At 48.4% G+C, this 15609-nt stretch overlaps 1 protein-coding gene across 2 annotated transcripts in view; it reads right to left on the minus strand.

The window, feature by feature from the left end:
* c8g (complement component 8, gamma polypeptide) overlaps positions 1–15609 on the minus strand; it is a 110452-nt gene that overhangs the window by 17908 nt on the left and 76935 nt on the right. For both annotated transcript variants that reach the window (XM_041193122.1, XM_041193121.1), the window contains exons 4-7: positions 7864–7934; positions 7223–7324; positions 6268–6369; positions 1554–1589 (exon numbers count right to left, since the gene is read on the minus strand). In XM_041193122.1, the coding sequence (XP_041049056.1) occupies positions 1554–1589; positions 6268–6369; positions 7223–7324; positions 7864–7934 (311 nt within the window). The remainder of the gene's footprint in view (positions 1–1553; positions 1590–6267; positions 6370–7222; positions 7325–7863; positions 7935–15609) is intronic.

The following is a 15609-nucleotide window of genomic DNA, read 5'->3' on the forward strand; positions in this document are numbered from 1 at the left end:
GGTCAGAGGCTAGGAATACTGTGATGAGTGACCCACCTCCTGACTCTCCAAAGCCTGTCCATCCTATACAAGACACATGTCAGGTGTGTGATGGAATACTCCCCACTTGCCTGGATGAGTGCAGCTCCCACAACACTCAAGAAGCTCAACACCATCCAGGGCAAAGCAGCCCACTTGATTGGCACCCCTTCTACAAACATTCGCTCCCTCAACCACTGATGCACGGTAGCAGCAGTGTGTACCATCTACAAGATGCACTGCAGGAATCCACAAAGACTCCTTAGACAGCACCTGCAAAACCCATGACCACTAACATCTAGAGGGACAAAGACAGCGGATACACGGGAACACCACCACCTGGAAGTTCCCCTCCAAGCCACTCACTATCCTGACTTGGAAATATATCACCGTTCCTTCACTGTCGCTGGGTCAAAATCCTGAAACTCCTTCCCTAACAGCACTGTGGGTGTACCTACACCAGAAGGACTGCAGCAGTTCAAGAAGGCAGCTCACCACCACCTTCTCAAGGGCAATTGGGGATGGGCACTAAATGCTGGCCTCACCAGCAATGCCGACATTCTGTGAATGAATAAAAAAAAAAACAAGGCTATGGGGAGTGAGCAGGGCAGTGGAATTAGTTTGGGAAATTGGTACAGAGTTACAGGGAAAGAGCAGGGGACTGGGATTAGTTTGGGATTGATACAGGGCAATTGCCAGAGAGTGGGGCAATGGGATTAGTTTCAGATTGATATAGGGCTATGGGGACAGACCGGGCCGTGGGATTAGTTTGGGGTTGACACAAGGCTATGGGGAAAGAGTGAGGCATTGGGATTAGTTTGGGATTGATACAGGGCTATGGGGAGACAGCAGGGCAGTGGGCTTAGTTGGGATTGAAATAGGGCTATAGGGAGAGAGCAGAGCAGTGGGATTAGTTTGGGATTGATGCAGGGCTATGGGGAGAGAGCGGGGCAGTGTGATTAGTTTAAGATTGATACAGGGCTATGGGGAGACAGCGAGGTAGTATGGTTCAAGGCAGTGACTAAGGAGGTGATGAAATAGGTGCAGAGCTAACATTCCTCCCTTAACCATCACCACCAGAAAATGATTATTTGTTCAATCATATGATGTGACCTTTGTGGGATCTTGCTGTGCATATATTGGCTGCTTCATGACACCACTTACTATAAATGAAGTCATTAGCTGTGAAGTGGTTTTAGGTGCACATGTGAACATCCCTCTATTTCTTTCAATATTAAAATGAAGAAACAATGAAGCAATGGATTGCAAGGGGCCTACTACTTCCTGTGGAGCCAGGACAAGGCCTCTCCTTCAGGCACAAGCAATGGCAGTTAGGTGCCAGGCAGGACAATGTGGGGCTCTACATCAGGTTCAATCAGAAAGGGCAGCAGTTTGGGAACAGCGCAAATAAAAAAGTGAGGAAGCCGCTGAAGATGGAGCTGGCTTGGCATTGATGTCACCTCATCATAGGCTCTCACTTGGCAAACAGAGAACTTTGAGTGTGAAAACCCCTTCAATAACATGGAGCAACTTACCGAGCTGATGAAATTCATCGGCAACGTCACAGTGCCCTGAGAAAGAGACAAAGAAAGTCAACATTACAATACTGCCATTGATCTCCTCTGGCTGGTCAAAGGTCATATTACACAAGGATTAATAAAGGATTCACTGGAAGGCTAGTAACACAGAACTCGAAATAGGCAGTGTGATGATTGAAAAATGGAGTGATCAGACAAAGGGGGTAAGAATGGGGGGGTGAGGGGTGGAGGGATGAAGGGGGTGAGAATGGGGGGAGTGAGGGGTGGAGGGGGTGGTGAGGGCAAGGGGTGGAGGGGGTAATGAGTGGAGGGGGTGAGGGATAGAAGGGGTGAGGGATGGAGGGGGTGAGAGATGGAGGGCATTAGGGATGGGTGATGTGGGGGTGGAGGGAGTGAGAAATGGAGGGGGTGAAGGATGGAGGGCATTAGGGATGGGCAACGTGTGGGGATGGAGAAGGTGAGGGGTGGAGGGGCTGAGTGATGGAGTGGGCGAAGGGTGGAAGGGGTGAGGGGTGGAGGGGGTGAGCAGTAGAGGGCATAAGGGATGGAAGGCATGAGGGATGGAGGGCGTGAGGGATGGAGGCTGTGCTCAGCCTCTCTGATAGGATCACGGTGTATTGAGCCTATTCTTACTGTACAAGAAGTGAAGATTCTGACCTTGTCATCACTAAACACATCTCTGTTACTCAATCTTATTTTCTCTCATGATTCTATCCAGTTTTTCAGTAGCTGTTACATGCTCCTTTGCCAATAATGATGCCCCTCAGTGACGATAAGAGTGTCTCTTCGTCACTCCTACTGCAGCCTCTCAGATACATCACTTGCTCACCTTCCGCTCAGAGCCATTACTTTTCATTAAGAAGGTAATGAAGGCAGCTCATTCTTTCCTTCAATCCATTTCCTTAGAATGTAACCAACCTTCAATGTCCCAAACATTACCACTTTTGCTTTGAATTTCCAATGTGTTTATATAAAACTTTTGATGCTTTCTTATTCCCATTGGATCCTGCTTGTACACTCACATTTCTCTCCTTATCCTCAACATCGTGTCTCCTTGTCTTTCCATCAACACACTCAGTCATCACCTCATCAATTCCTTTCTTTTAATTCATTCACGGGAAGTGAATGGCTGGCTGGGCCAGCATTTATTGCCCATCCCTAGTTGCCCTTCAGAAACTGGTAGTGAGCTGCCTTCTTGAACCACTGCAGTCCATGTGGTGTAGGTACACCCACAGAGCTGCTAGGAAGGGAGTTCCAGGATTTTGACCCAGCAACAGTGAAGGAACGGTGATATATTTCCAAGTCAGGATGGTGAGTGACTTGTAGGTGGTGGTGTTCCCATCTATCTGCTGCCCTTGTCTTTCTAGATGGTGGTGGTCACGGGTTTGGAAGGTGCTGTTGAGGAGCCTTGGTGAATTCCTGCACTGCATCTTGTAGATGGGACACACTGCTGCTATTCTGCGTCAGTGGTGGAGGATGTGAATGTTTGTGGATGTGGTGCCAATCAAGCAGGCTGCTTTGGCCTGGATGGTGTCAAGCTTCTTGAGTGTTGTTGGAGCTGCACTCATCCAGGCAAGTGGGGAGTATTCCATCACACTCCTGACTTGTGCCTTTTAGATGGTGGACAGGCTTTGGAGAGTCAGGAGTGAGTTACTCATCGCAGGATTCCTAGCCTCTGAACTGCCCTTGTAGCCACAGTATTTATATGGCTAGTTCAGTTCAGTTTCTGGTCAATGGTAAGCCTCAGGATGTTGATAGTGGGGGATTCAGTGATGGTAATGCCATTGAACATCAAGGGGCAATGGTTAGATTCTTTCTTCTAGGGGATGGTCATTTCCTGGCACTTGTGTGGCACAAATGTTTCCAAGCCTGGATATTGTCCAGGTCTTGCTGCATTTGGGCATGGACTGCTTCAGTATCTGAGGAATCATGAATGGTGCTGAACATTGTGCGATCATCAGTGAACGTCCCCATTTCTGACCTTATGATGGAAGGAAGGTCATTGATGAAGCTGCTGAAGATGGTTGGGCCGAGGACACTACACTGAGGAACTCCTGCAGTGATGTCCTGGAGCTGAGATAGCTGATCTCCAACTACCACAATCATCTTCCTTTGTGTTAGGCATGACTCTAACCAGCAGAAAGATTTCCCCCCTGATCCCCATTGACTCCAGTTTTGCTAGGGCTCCTTGATGCCACACTCGGTCAAATGCTGCCTTGATGTCAAGGGCAGTCACCCTCACCTCCCCTCCGGAGTTCAGCTCTTCTGTCCATGTTTGAACCAAGGCTGTAATGAGGTCAAGAGCTGAATGGCCCTGGCAGAACCCTAACAGGGCATCAGTGAGCAAGTTATTGCTAAGTAAGTGCCGCTTGATAGCACTGTTGATGACCCCTTCCATTACTTTACTGATGATCGAGGGTAGACTGATGGGGTCGTAATTGGTCGGGTTGGATTTCTCCTTTTTGTGTACAGGACATACCTGGACAATTTTCCTCATAGCCAGGTAGATGCCAGTGTTGTAGCTGTACTGGAACAGCTTGGCAAAGGGCGTGGCAAGTCCTGGAGCACATATCTTCAATACTATTGCTGAAATATTGTCAGGGCCCATAGCCTTTGAAGTATCCAGTGCCTTCAGCCATTTCTTGATATTACGTGGAGTGAGTTGAATTGGCTGAAGACTGGCATCTGTGATGCTTGGGACCTCTGGAGGAGGCCAAGATGGATCATCCACTCGGCACTTCTGGCTGAAGATTGTTGGAAATGCTTCAGCCTTATCTTTTGCATTAATGTGCTGAATCCTCCATCAGTGAGGCTGGGGATGTGAATTGTTTAATTGTCCACCACCATTCACGACTGGATGTGGCAGGACTGTGGAGCTTAGATCTGAACCGTTGATTGTGGGATTGCTTAGCTCTGTCTTTCACTTGCTGCTTTTGCTCTTTGGCATGCAAGTAGTCCTGTGTCCTGTGTCATTTTTGGGTCTGCCTGGTGCTACCCTTGGCATGCCCTCCTGAACTCTTTATTGAATCCCTGGCTTGATGGTCTGGTAGAGTGGGGTTATAGATTGTGTTCCAGTACAATTCTGCTGCTGCTGACGGCCCACAGTGCCTCATGGATGCCCTGTCTTGAGTTGCTAGAGCTCTTCAAAATCTATCCCATTTAGCACGGTGTTCGAGACACACAACACTAGAGGGAGGGTATCCTCAATGTGAAGTGACTGTGCGGTGGTCACTCCTAACTATCATAGATGCATCTGGAACTGCTAGATTGTTGAGAATGAGGTCAAGTATGTTTTCCCCTCTTGTTGGCTCTCTTACCACCTGCAGCAGACCCAATCTTGGTCAGCTTGGTCAGTAGTGGTGCTACCGAGCCACTCTTTCTGCACCCTTACCACACCCAGTGCTTCCTCCAAGTGGTGTTCAACATGATTCATCAAACTGAGGAAGGGCGGTACGTGGCAATCAGCAGGAGGTTTCCTTGCCCATGTTTGATGCTATGGGGTTCGGAGTCTATGTTGAGAACTCCCAGGGTCTGACTATACACCACTATGCCACCACTTCTGCTGGCGTCTGGGACATTTCATGAGGATGGCTAGCTCTCAGACGCTGGGTCGACAGGGCTGGGGTCCTTTGTCCTTTCCAGTCTCTCAGTCATTCCTTTTTATCAGTTCGATACAACTGAGAGTTTAAGAGTCAAGCACATTGCTGTGGGTCTGGAGTCACATGTAGGTAAGGACGACAGATTCTATGTGGATGGGTTTTTACAAGAATGGTCATCATTAGACTTTTAATTCCAGATTTTTATTGAATTCAAATTTCATCATGGTGGGATTTGAGCCTGGGTCCCCTGGGTCTTTAGATTACTAGTCCAGTGGCAATAGCACTACGCTATCACCAGCTCGCCCTATACTTGAGCAAAGAATCTCCATTAGTGTTGTATCCATTGTGTAAATGACGCTTTGAAATATGTCACACAAAGAAATGGGCAGGAAAAGAACAATTGGTCCTTCACTCCTGCCCCAGTCCCACACTCACATCAACTAGGAGCATCATTGACCAGCAGTTTCTGCCCACAGGCAAAAAGTAGAGAAAAAAAAGAGTCAATAAGGGTAAACAGAGCTCTAGAAAAGTCCTCTCCGACACCCATGAGGCAATTGAAACTATCCAGGGGATCATACTGACTATCCATACATTAGCAGTTAATCCTTCTAAGTGGTGTGATCTCTGCCCCAGACAGAAACCAGCTCAGCGCCTTCATGAAGGCTGAAGGAGAGTCAGCATCCAACACAGCTGCTGGCAGCATATTCCAGAGACTACCCAGTGGGAAATGAAGAACTGTCCAGCCTCCAGTCTACTCCTACTCTCATATTGTTTAAACTCGCATCCTCCATTTGCCCAATCTGCTACACTGCTAAAATCCATCCAAAGGCATATGATCCAGCTCTTTCACTGTATCAGCAACACAAAATAATCTATCGTGCTTTTCCAAATGCCTCAGATTTCCCAAGGACCAACCAACATCCATTTTAGTGCAATCTGCAATCTATCTGTTACAGCTATAACAAGCTGTGATCAGCAATGAAACCATTGCAAAGTGAAGCTTGAAACATGTATTGGAGTGTTATTGCTTCAGCCTGCACCTATCCTTGTTTCGAAGAGTGAGAAAACTGTGATCATTTTACTTAAAAACCAGTCATTGGGATGATTCTGACCATAGCGAGGGAACTCGTAAATGAAAATCTCTGGGATGTTGCTGCTGATGACAAGTTGACGGAACTTCAGTTGTACGGCTTCATTAACATTGATGCCTCTCCCTGCAAATAAAGAAATACAATGTTAAGATGGACGAGTCTGCCCGTGGTGCTCCCCAATCCATTCTACCACAGAATCTGGCACCACATCCCACTCACACAGTGAATGGGAGGTAGAATCGAGCACTCCTGAGAACACATCAGCTAACATAGAGCATTGGAGTGAGGAGCCCATTAAGCAGTGCTTAAAAAATGGCAGTTTCTCTCTGGCCACTCACTTCTGTCTGCTATGATGAGGTTGGACAGTCTTGAACCAATTCCTACCACAACTGCATTCAATCCCAGTAACAGAAAACTGCCCCTCATTCAACAACAACTTGCAATAAGGTGGCAATTCCACATAGAAAGGCCACAGGATAGTTGATGTGAGGTGTGGAAAACATTGCACTCACTGATGGAGAGGTAACTGGGACAATGTAGAAGGAGCTTTACTCTGTATCTAACCCCATGCTGTACCTGCCCTTGGAGTGTTTGATGGGGACAGTATAGAGGGAGCTTCACCCTGTATCTAATCCCGTGCTGCACCTGCCCTGGGAGTGTTTGATGTGGACAGTGTAGGGGGAGCTTTACTCTGTATCTAACCCCGTGCTGCACCTGCCCTGGGAGTGTTTGATGGGGACAGTGTAGGGGGACCTTTGCTGAGTATTTAACCACATGCTGTAGCTGATTTTGTCACTGATTCTCTCGCCTACATTCCCAACCCTCACCTTGAATTATCTTCAGTTAAAACTGTAAATGTGGATAAATGGGAGGTGGAGATCTCAGTGTTCGTGTGCAGCCTGGTCAGTGGTTCACTGATCTCTGGGAACCACAGTGTCACCCACCTGCTCTTGGAACTGGCCCATTCTTTACTCACCGTAGAGTTTGACGGTGATTTTCCGTCTCTGTTGAAGGAAGAGGATTGCGTAATTGCTGTAATCCGTTTCAGCAATGACAATATCAGTAGTCAGACCACGATCTGTAATATGAAGCAAAAAAATATGCAATTATAATGCTGTTTACTGGGAGCTCAGTACAGGGGGAGAGACACCGCCTGAGGAAGAGGGATTGGGGTGAGTCAGTACCGGGTGGTGGGTGGGGTGGGCAGAGAGTCAGTGCTGGTGATGGGAGGGAGTAGCCTCAGCACCAAGGGGCAGGGAGGGGGGAAAGTCAGCCTTGGGTAATGAGGGGAGTGTGGGGAGAGGCAGACTGTGGTAGGGGAGGTGAGGTAAGAGTCATCACTGGGGACAGGTGAGAGTCAGCACTGGGCAGGGGGAACAGGGGAAGTGTCAACACTGGGGGTGGAGGTGGAGAGTCAACACTGGAGATGGAATGGAAAGTGAACACCGGGTGGGGGTGTGTGTGAGGATGGGTGGTAGAAGAGTCAGCACCAGGGGTGGGGAGGGCAGAGGATCAGCATCATGGGGTGGGGAAGAAGAGGGGTAAGAGAGTCAGCTGCTTTAGGGAGGGAAGGGGACGGGGTGCATCTGAAACTTGTAGAATGAAAATTTCACAAACTTTTCCTGGAGAATCGTCCTGGAGTTGCAGCCTTGCTGTAGTCTTGTTTAATGTCCCAGCAGAGCCCATCCCTGGGAGAGAGAAAAAAGAACATGCTTACAAAGAGAACTGGATCTCAGAGGGAGCCCGATTTTGGAGAGAGCCGGATTTCGGAGAGAGCCCAATTTCAGTTCACAACGTTGGGAGGGACTAGGATCTCACCCTATATATTTTTTATAAAATATATACAGAGATATGCTCTTTGCTATCTCTAAATATTTAAACCTGAACAAAGACCTTAAAATGGCTGAATCTACATCTGTCTGTCACCTGAACAAAAGAAGCTACCTGGCCATATTGGGGAAAATCGCACATCGTTATCTCTGGGGGGCCACTAATGATCCCCTGTGGACTGCACAGGCCAAACTCAAAGAAACCGACACAACGGCAATCTGCATTTCATAACCCAAGCTGGCCAGCAGGAGTCCATATGTCTGCTAAGACAAAGGGCCCTAAAACTTTCCTTTCAATTCTTAATGGTTAAGACATTTAACAATCTCGGGAAGCCAGATGAGGGACACACGTCCTTTGTCAAATATGAAGAAGTATGAGTCATGTGGCATGGGCCTCCTGTTTATGGAACCAGTAATATTGCCTTGCTGTACTGCAAAGTCTCAGTCTGCTTTTTTACCATCTAACTGGCAGCCTCACAGTCAAGGAGCTCTGGCCTAGGTTGGAAACTTGGCCCCATTTACACTGCTTCTGCTGGAAATTCTGTAGCATTGCCTATAAGGCTGATTCAGCTCTGCGTGCCTATCTCATCATATGAAGACCTCAGAGCCCGGAAAAGTAAATTATCCAGCGTCGGTTTTCAACCTGCCGATCTCTGTGAAGGAATACCTCATTGAACTTTGATTCTGAACTCTGGAACAGACGTGAAACAATATTTCTATTCTCTGTGGTCTCTACACTGTAAATCTTTTTTTTCTCTATCTATCTCTTTACTGTCTGAGTGTGGAGGCAATGTTCTAACCCTCCTAAGTTGACTGTGCAAATAAGCTAACCCCTTGAGTTCATCTTATCTCAGAGTTTGCTTTGGGGTTATTGATAGAAATTGGATCGCACCAAAACCAAGCAATTGGGAAATATACTACCACTTATATAAAGGGGGAAACAAATCAAAACACCTTTCTGTTTACAGATGGGTGGCGAGAGGAGGAATTATATGCTGTTTAAATTAACCCCTCCCACCCATAACAACATGCTGGAAGCTGATCAGAAAGGTAATTCCCCGAGGGGAGTTCTGCACCTCTCACAGGAACTCTAATGTTTTATCATTCAGCCTCACAATCCACAGCAAGGAACTCATGCTGAACCTATCAAGTTGTTTGGCACTCACTGCAACAGTCTTGTGTCCAGTTCTGGTGCCCTATTTCAGGTAGCAGGACAATGACATGGAGTGGAAACAGAAGAGATTCACAGAAGTCCCAGGATGAAAGGCTGTAGCTATAACGAGGGACGAGAGAAAGTGGGGCTCTTTTTAGACTGAAGGCTGACAGGAGACCTTTCCAAGGTGTTCAAAATTAAGAGAAGGTTTGTTGGATAAATTGGGAAATGTCATTTTTACTGATAAATGGGTCAGTAATCAGAGTGCTGTTCAGTGCGGATGTTGTTTAATGTCATAAGATGAAGAAAGGACAATATAATTAAGTGGGGTTATTTGACGGGACACAATGTGAGAGCGGGATTTAAAGTGACCACACAGAATGTGGCAGCTGTAAAGACAGCCTGGGCCTAGGGAGAGAGCCCAGAACACAGAGACTGAGCTTGTACAGAATGCTGACCCAGCCCCACCTAGGGAACTGAGTCCAATTCTGGGCCTGGTATTATGTGAATATCCAGCATTGCAGTAAGTGTCAGCTCAGGGCAACTAAACTGACAGTTCAAGTTAGGCAACTGGGCTATGGGGAGAGACTGCAGGAGCTGATCATGTTTAAACAGGGGAAGAGAAGGTTCAGGAGGTGATCTATAGAAGGATTCAGCATCCAAATGGAATAGAGTCAAGAAATAGTGAATTTACTCAAGCATCTCACGCTGTGTCATTGCTTCTTAGTTGGAGGGTCTCTGTGGAAATAGAGATTCTGTCAAAGTGACAGAAACCTAACAGGAAAAGGCCTGAGCAAAGTCTCTTCCAATATGTTTAATTCATTCACATTCTCGAGCTTCAAAAGGGAGTAATAAGAAAGTTCAAATTCAACTATTTATGGAATTATGCATAATTACGTATTGGGGCCATTTGGTACATTAGAGGTGCTATGTAGATAGTTGTTGTTGACTCCTCCCACACTTTGGCTGGAATTTTCCAGCCCCTCACGCTGCCTGGGTTTCCGGTCCCACTGACGTGAATGGAGATTTCAATGGCTCACTGGCTCCGCCATGGGCTCAGTGGGGGGGCTGAAAATTTCTGGCCCTCCTTTTTACAGCACAGGATTAATCTCTGCCATGCCTGTGCTCTGAATTCCCGTTGTGTTCATTCGCACAGTATATCCAGTAACTGCTCTAGACCCGAGCAAATTCATTTTCTTCTTTTACTTTTTCCCTTGGACACTTTTTCTCTTGGTCGCCTCCCCTTGCTGTCACCTGGTACAACCAACATTCAATTTTTCCCTATCGGTTACATAATCTCTCAATCCCTACCCCAATCAGCAGCCTTCATAAGTTCCTGCTGTTGCCCCAAATTGATTTGCCATGAATAAATCCACAGCTTCCATCTATGCCTCTCTTGGCATTCTCTGAAGGACCCATTGGAGCATTCACCATTCCCTTCTCATGAGCAGGAACTCCAAACATCACACCTTCTTCTCTCACAAGTCTAATTGCCCAGGGCTTCCTGCCCTATTCACTGGACACACAAGGACTTCCTTGACCCTGCATTCTCTACAATAGGTCAGGAACAAGAAATAAGAACAAGGCGCTCAACGAGTGAGGTCAGAGTGACCAACTCCCACCGGGTGAGATCAGAGTGACCGACTCGCAAGAAGCAAGATCAGAGTGACCAACTCCCACCGAGTGAGGTCAGAGTGACTGACTCTCCTCGGGTGAAATCAGAGTGACCAACTCTCACAGGGTGTGATCAGAGTGACCGACTCCCACCGAGTGAGATCAGAGTGACTGACTCTCATGGAGTGAGATCAGAATGACCGACTCCCACCGAGTGAGATCAGAATGACCGACTCCCACCAAGTGAGCTCAGAGTGACCGACTCCCACCGAGTGAGCTCAGAGTGACCGACTCCCACCGAGTGAGCTCAGAGTGACCGACTCTCACCTAATGAGTTCAGAGTAGAGTGACCGACCCCCACAGAGTGAGATCAGAGTGACCAGCTCTCACTAAGTGAGGTCTGAATGACTGGCTCTCAAAGAGCGAGGTCAAAGTGTCCGATTCCCACCGAGCAAGATCAGAGTCACCAACTCTCATCGAGTGAGATCATAGTGGCCGACTCTCACCCAATGAGTTCAGAGCGACCGACTCTCACAGGATGTGAGCAGAGTGATCGACTCTCACAGAGTAAGATCAGAGTGACTGGCTCTCACTAAGTGAGATCTGAGTGACCAGCTTTCACTAAGTGAGGTCTGAGTGACTGACCAACACCAAATGAGAACAGAGTGACTGACACTCACCAAGTGAGGTCTCAGTAGGCGACTCCCACTGAATGATATCAGAGTAACTGACTCACTCCGAGTGAGAAAAGAGTGACTGACTCACTCCGAGTGAGACCAGAGTGACCGACTCACACCGAGTGAGATCACAGAGTGAGACAAATGAGTGAGAACAGATTGACAAGCTCCCAATGAGTGAGATCAGAGTGACCAGCTCCCAATGAGTGAGACAGATTGACCAGCTCCTAATGAGTGAGATCAGATTGACCAGCGCCCAATGAGTGAGATCAGAGTGACCGACTTCCAATAAGTGTGATCAGAGTGACCAGCACCCAATGACTGAGATCAGAGTGACCAGCTGCCAATGAGTGAGATCAGATTGACCAGATAACAATGAGTGAGTTCAGAGTGACCGGCTCTCACTAAGTGAGGTGTGGGTGACAGGTTCTCACACAGTGAGCTCAGAGTGACTGACACTCACCGAGTCAGATCAGAGTGACTGACACTCACCTAGTCAGATCAGAGTGACTGACACTCACCCAGTGAAATCAGAGTGACTGACACTCACCCAGTCAGATCAGAGTGACTGACACTCACCCAGTCAGATCAGAGTGACTGACACTCACCGAGTCAGATCAGAGTGACTGACACTCACCCAGTCAGATCAGAGTGACTGACACTCACCCAGTCAGATCAGAGTGACTGACACTCACTCAGTCAGATCAGAGTGACTGACACTCACCCAGTCAGATCAGAGTGACTGACACTCACCCAGTCAGATCAGAGTGACTGACACTCACCCAGTCAGATCAGAGTGACTGACACTCACCGACTCAGATCAGAGTGACTGACACTCACCGAGTCAGATCAGAGTGACTGACACTCACCCAGTCAGATCAGAGTGACTGAATCTCACCCAGTCAGATCAGAGTGACTGACACTCACCCAGTCAGATCAGAGTGACTGACACTCACCCAGTCAGATCAGAGTGACTGACACTCACCCAGTCAGATCAGAGTGACTGACACTCACCCAGTCAGATCAGAGTGACTGACACTCACCCAGTCAGATCAGAGTGACTGACACTCACCCAGTCAGATCAGAGTGACTGACACTCACCCAGTCAGATCAGAGTGACTGACACTCACCCAGTCAGATCAGAGTGACTGACACTCACCCAGTCAGATCAGAGTGACTGACACTCACCCAGTCAGATCAGAGTGACTGACACTCACCCAGTCAGATCAGAGTGACTGACACTCACCCATTCAGCTCAGAGTGACTGACACTCACCCAGTCAGCTCAGAGTGACTGACACTCACCCAGTCAGATCAGAGTGACTGACACTCACCCAGTCAGATCAGAGTGACTGACACTCACCCAGTCAGATCAGAGTGACTGACACTCACCCAGTCAGATCAGAGTGACTGACACTCACCAAGTGAGATCAGAGTGACTGACACTCACCCAGTCAGATCAGAGTGACTGACACTCACCCAGTCAGATCAGAGTGACTGACACTCACCCAGTCAGATCAGAGTGACTGACACTCACCCAGAGAGATCAGAGTGACTGACACTCATCCAGTCAGATCAGAGTGACTGACACTCACCCAGTGAGATCAGATTGACTGACACTCACCCAGTGAGATCAGAGTGACTGACACTCACCCAGTGAGATCAGAGTGACTGACACTCACCCAGTCAGATCAGAGTGACTGACACTCACCCAGTCAGATCAGAGTGACTGACACTCACCCAGTCAGATCAGAGTGACTGACACTCACCCAGTCAGATCAGAGTGACTGACACTCACCCAGTCAGATCAGAGTGACTGACACTCACCCAGTCAGATCAGAGTGACTGACACTCACCCAGTCAGATCAGAGTGACTGATACTCACCCAGTCAGATCAGAGTGACTGACACTCACCCAGTCAGATCAGAGTGACTGACCTCACCCAGTCAGATCAGAGTGACTGACACTCACCCAGTCAGATCAGAGTGACTGACACTCACCCAGTCAGATCAGAGTGACTGACACTCACCCAGTCAGATCAGAGTGACTGACACTCACCCAGTCAGATCAGAGTGACTGACACTCACCGAGTCAGATCAGAGTGACTGACACTCACCGAGTCAGATCAGAGTGACTGACACTCACCGAGTCAGATCAGAGTGACTGACACCCACTGAATGACATCAGAGTAACTGACTCACAGAGCGTGAAATCAGAGAGACAGACTCTCACCGAGTGAGATCAGAGTTATCGACTGTCATGGACTGAGACCAGAGTGGACAGTTCTCACGGAGCGAGATCAGAGTGTCCAACTCGCACTGAGCAAGATCAGAGTGACCGCCTAACAACGAGTGAGATCAAAGTGACTGACTCCCACCGAGCAATATCAAGGTGACCGACCGTCATCCAGCAAGATCAGAATGACCGACTCCCACCCAGTGAGTTCAGAGTGACCGACTCTCACTGATTGACCGAGAGTCACCGAGTGAGATCAGAGTGCCCACTCACATCAAGTGAGATCAGAGTGACCGAACCACACCAAGTGAGATCAGAATGACTGAGTCTCATAGACTGGGATCAGTGTGACTGAGTGTCGCCAAGTGAGATCAGAGTGCCCACTTACATCAAGTGAGATCAGGGTGATCGAGCCGCAACAAGTGAGATTTGAGTGACTGACATTCACCGAGTGAGGTCTGAGTGACCGACTCCAACTGAATGATATCAGAGTAACTGACTCACAGAGAGTGAGATCTGAATGACTGACTCACACGGAGTGGGATCAGAGTGACCAGCTCCCAATGAGTGAGATCAGATTGACCAGCTCCCAATGAGTGAGATCAGAGTGACCAGCTCCCAATGGGTGAGATCAGAGTGACCAGCTCCCAATGAGTGAGACAGATTGACCAGCACCGAATGAGTGAGATCAGATTGACCAGCTCCCAATGAGTGAGATGAGAGTGACCGACTCCCAATAAGTGTGACCAGAGTGACCAGCACCCAATGAGTGAGACAGATTGACCAGCTCCCAATGACTGAGATCAGAGTGACCTGCTCCCAATGACTGAGATCAGAGTAACCAGCTGCCAATGAGTGAGATCAGAGTGACCAGCGACCAATGAGTGAGATCAGAGTGACCGACTCCCAATGAGTGTGATGAGAGCGATCGACTCACACCGAGTGAGACCAGAGTGACCGCCTCTCGTCATGTAAGATTATAGTGACTGACTCTCACCCAATGAGTTTAGAGTGATCGAATCTCACAGGGTGTGAGCAGAGTGACGACTCTCACAGAGTGAGTTCAGAGTGACCGACTCTCACTAAATGAGGTGTGGGTGACGGATTCTCACAGAGTGAGATCAGAGTGACTGACACGCACCCAGTCAGATCAGAGTGACTGACACTCACCCAGTCAGATCAGAGTGACTGACACTCACCCAGTCAGATCAGAGTGACTGACACTCACCCAGTCAGATCAGAGTGACTGACACTCACCCAGTCAGATCAGAGTGACTGACACTCACCCAGTCAGATCAGAGTGACTGACACTCACCCAGTCAGATCAGAGTGACTGACACTCACCCAGTCAGATCAGAGTGACTGACACTCACCCAGTCAGATCAGAGTGACTGACACTCACCCAGTCAGATCAGAGTGACTGACACTCACCCAGTCAGATCAGAGTGACTGACACTCACCCAGTGAGAACAGAGTGACTGACACTCACCCAGTCAGATCAGAGTGACTGACACTCACCCAGTCAGATCAGAGTGACTGACACTCACCCAGTCAGATCGGAGTGACTGACACTCACCCAGTCAGATCGGAGTGACTGACACTCACCCAGTCAGATCGGAGTGACTGACACTCACCCAGTCAGATCAGAGTGACTGACACTCACCCAGTCAGATCAGAGTGACTGACACTCACCCAGTGAGATCAGAGAGACTGACACTCACCCAGTCAGATCAGAGTGACTGACACTCACCCAGTCAGATCAGAGTGACTGACACTCACCCAGTCAGATCAGAGTGACTGACACTCACCCAGAGAGATCAGAGTGACTGACACTCACCCATTCAGATCAGAGTGAC

This window comes from Carcharodon carcharias, chromosome 8 (genome assembly GCF_017639515.1).
Source record: "Carcharodon carcharias isolate sCarCar2 chromosome 8, sCarCar2.pri, whole genome shotgun sequence".
Classification (NCBI taxonomy): Eukaryota; Metazoa; Chordata; class Chondrichthyes; order Lamniformes; family Lamnidae; genus Carcharodon; species Carcharodon carcharias.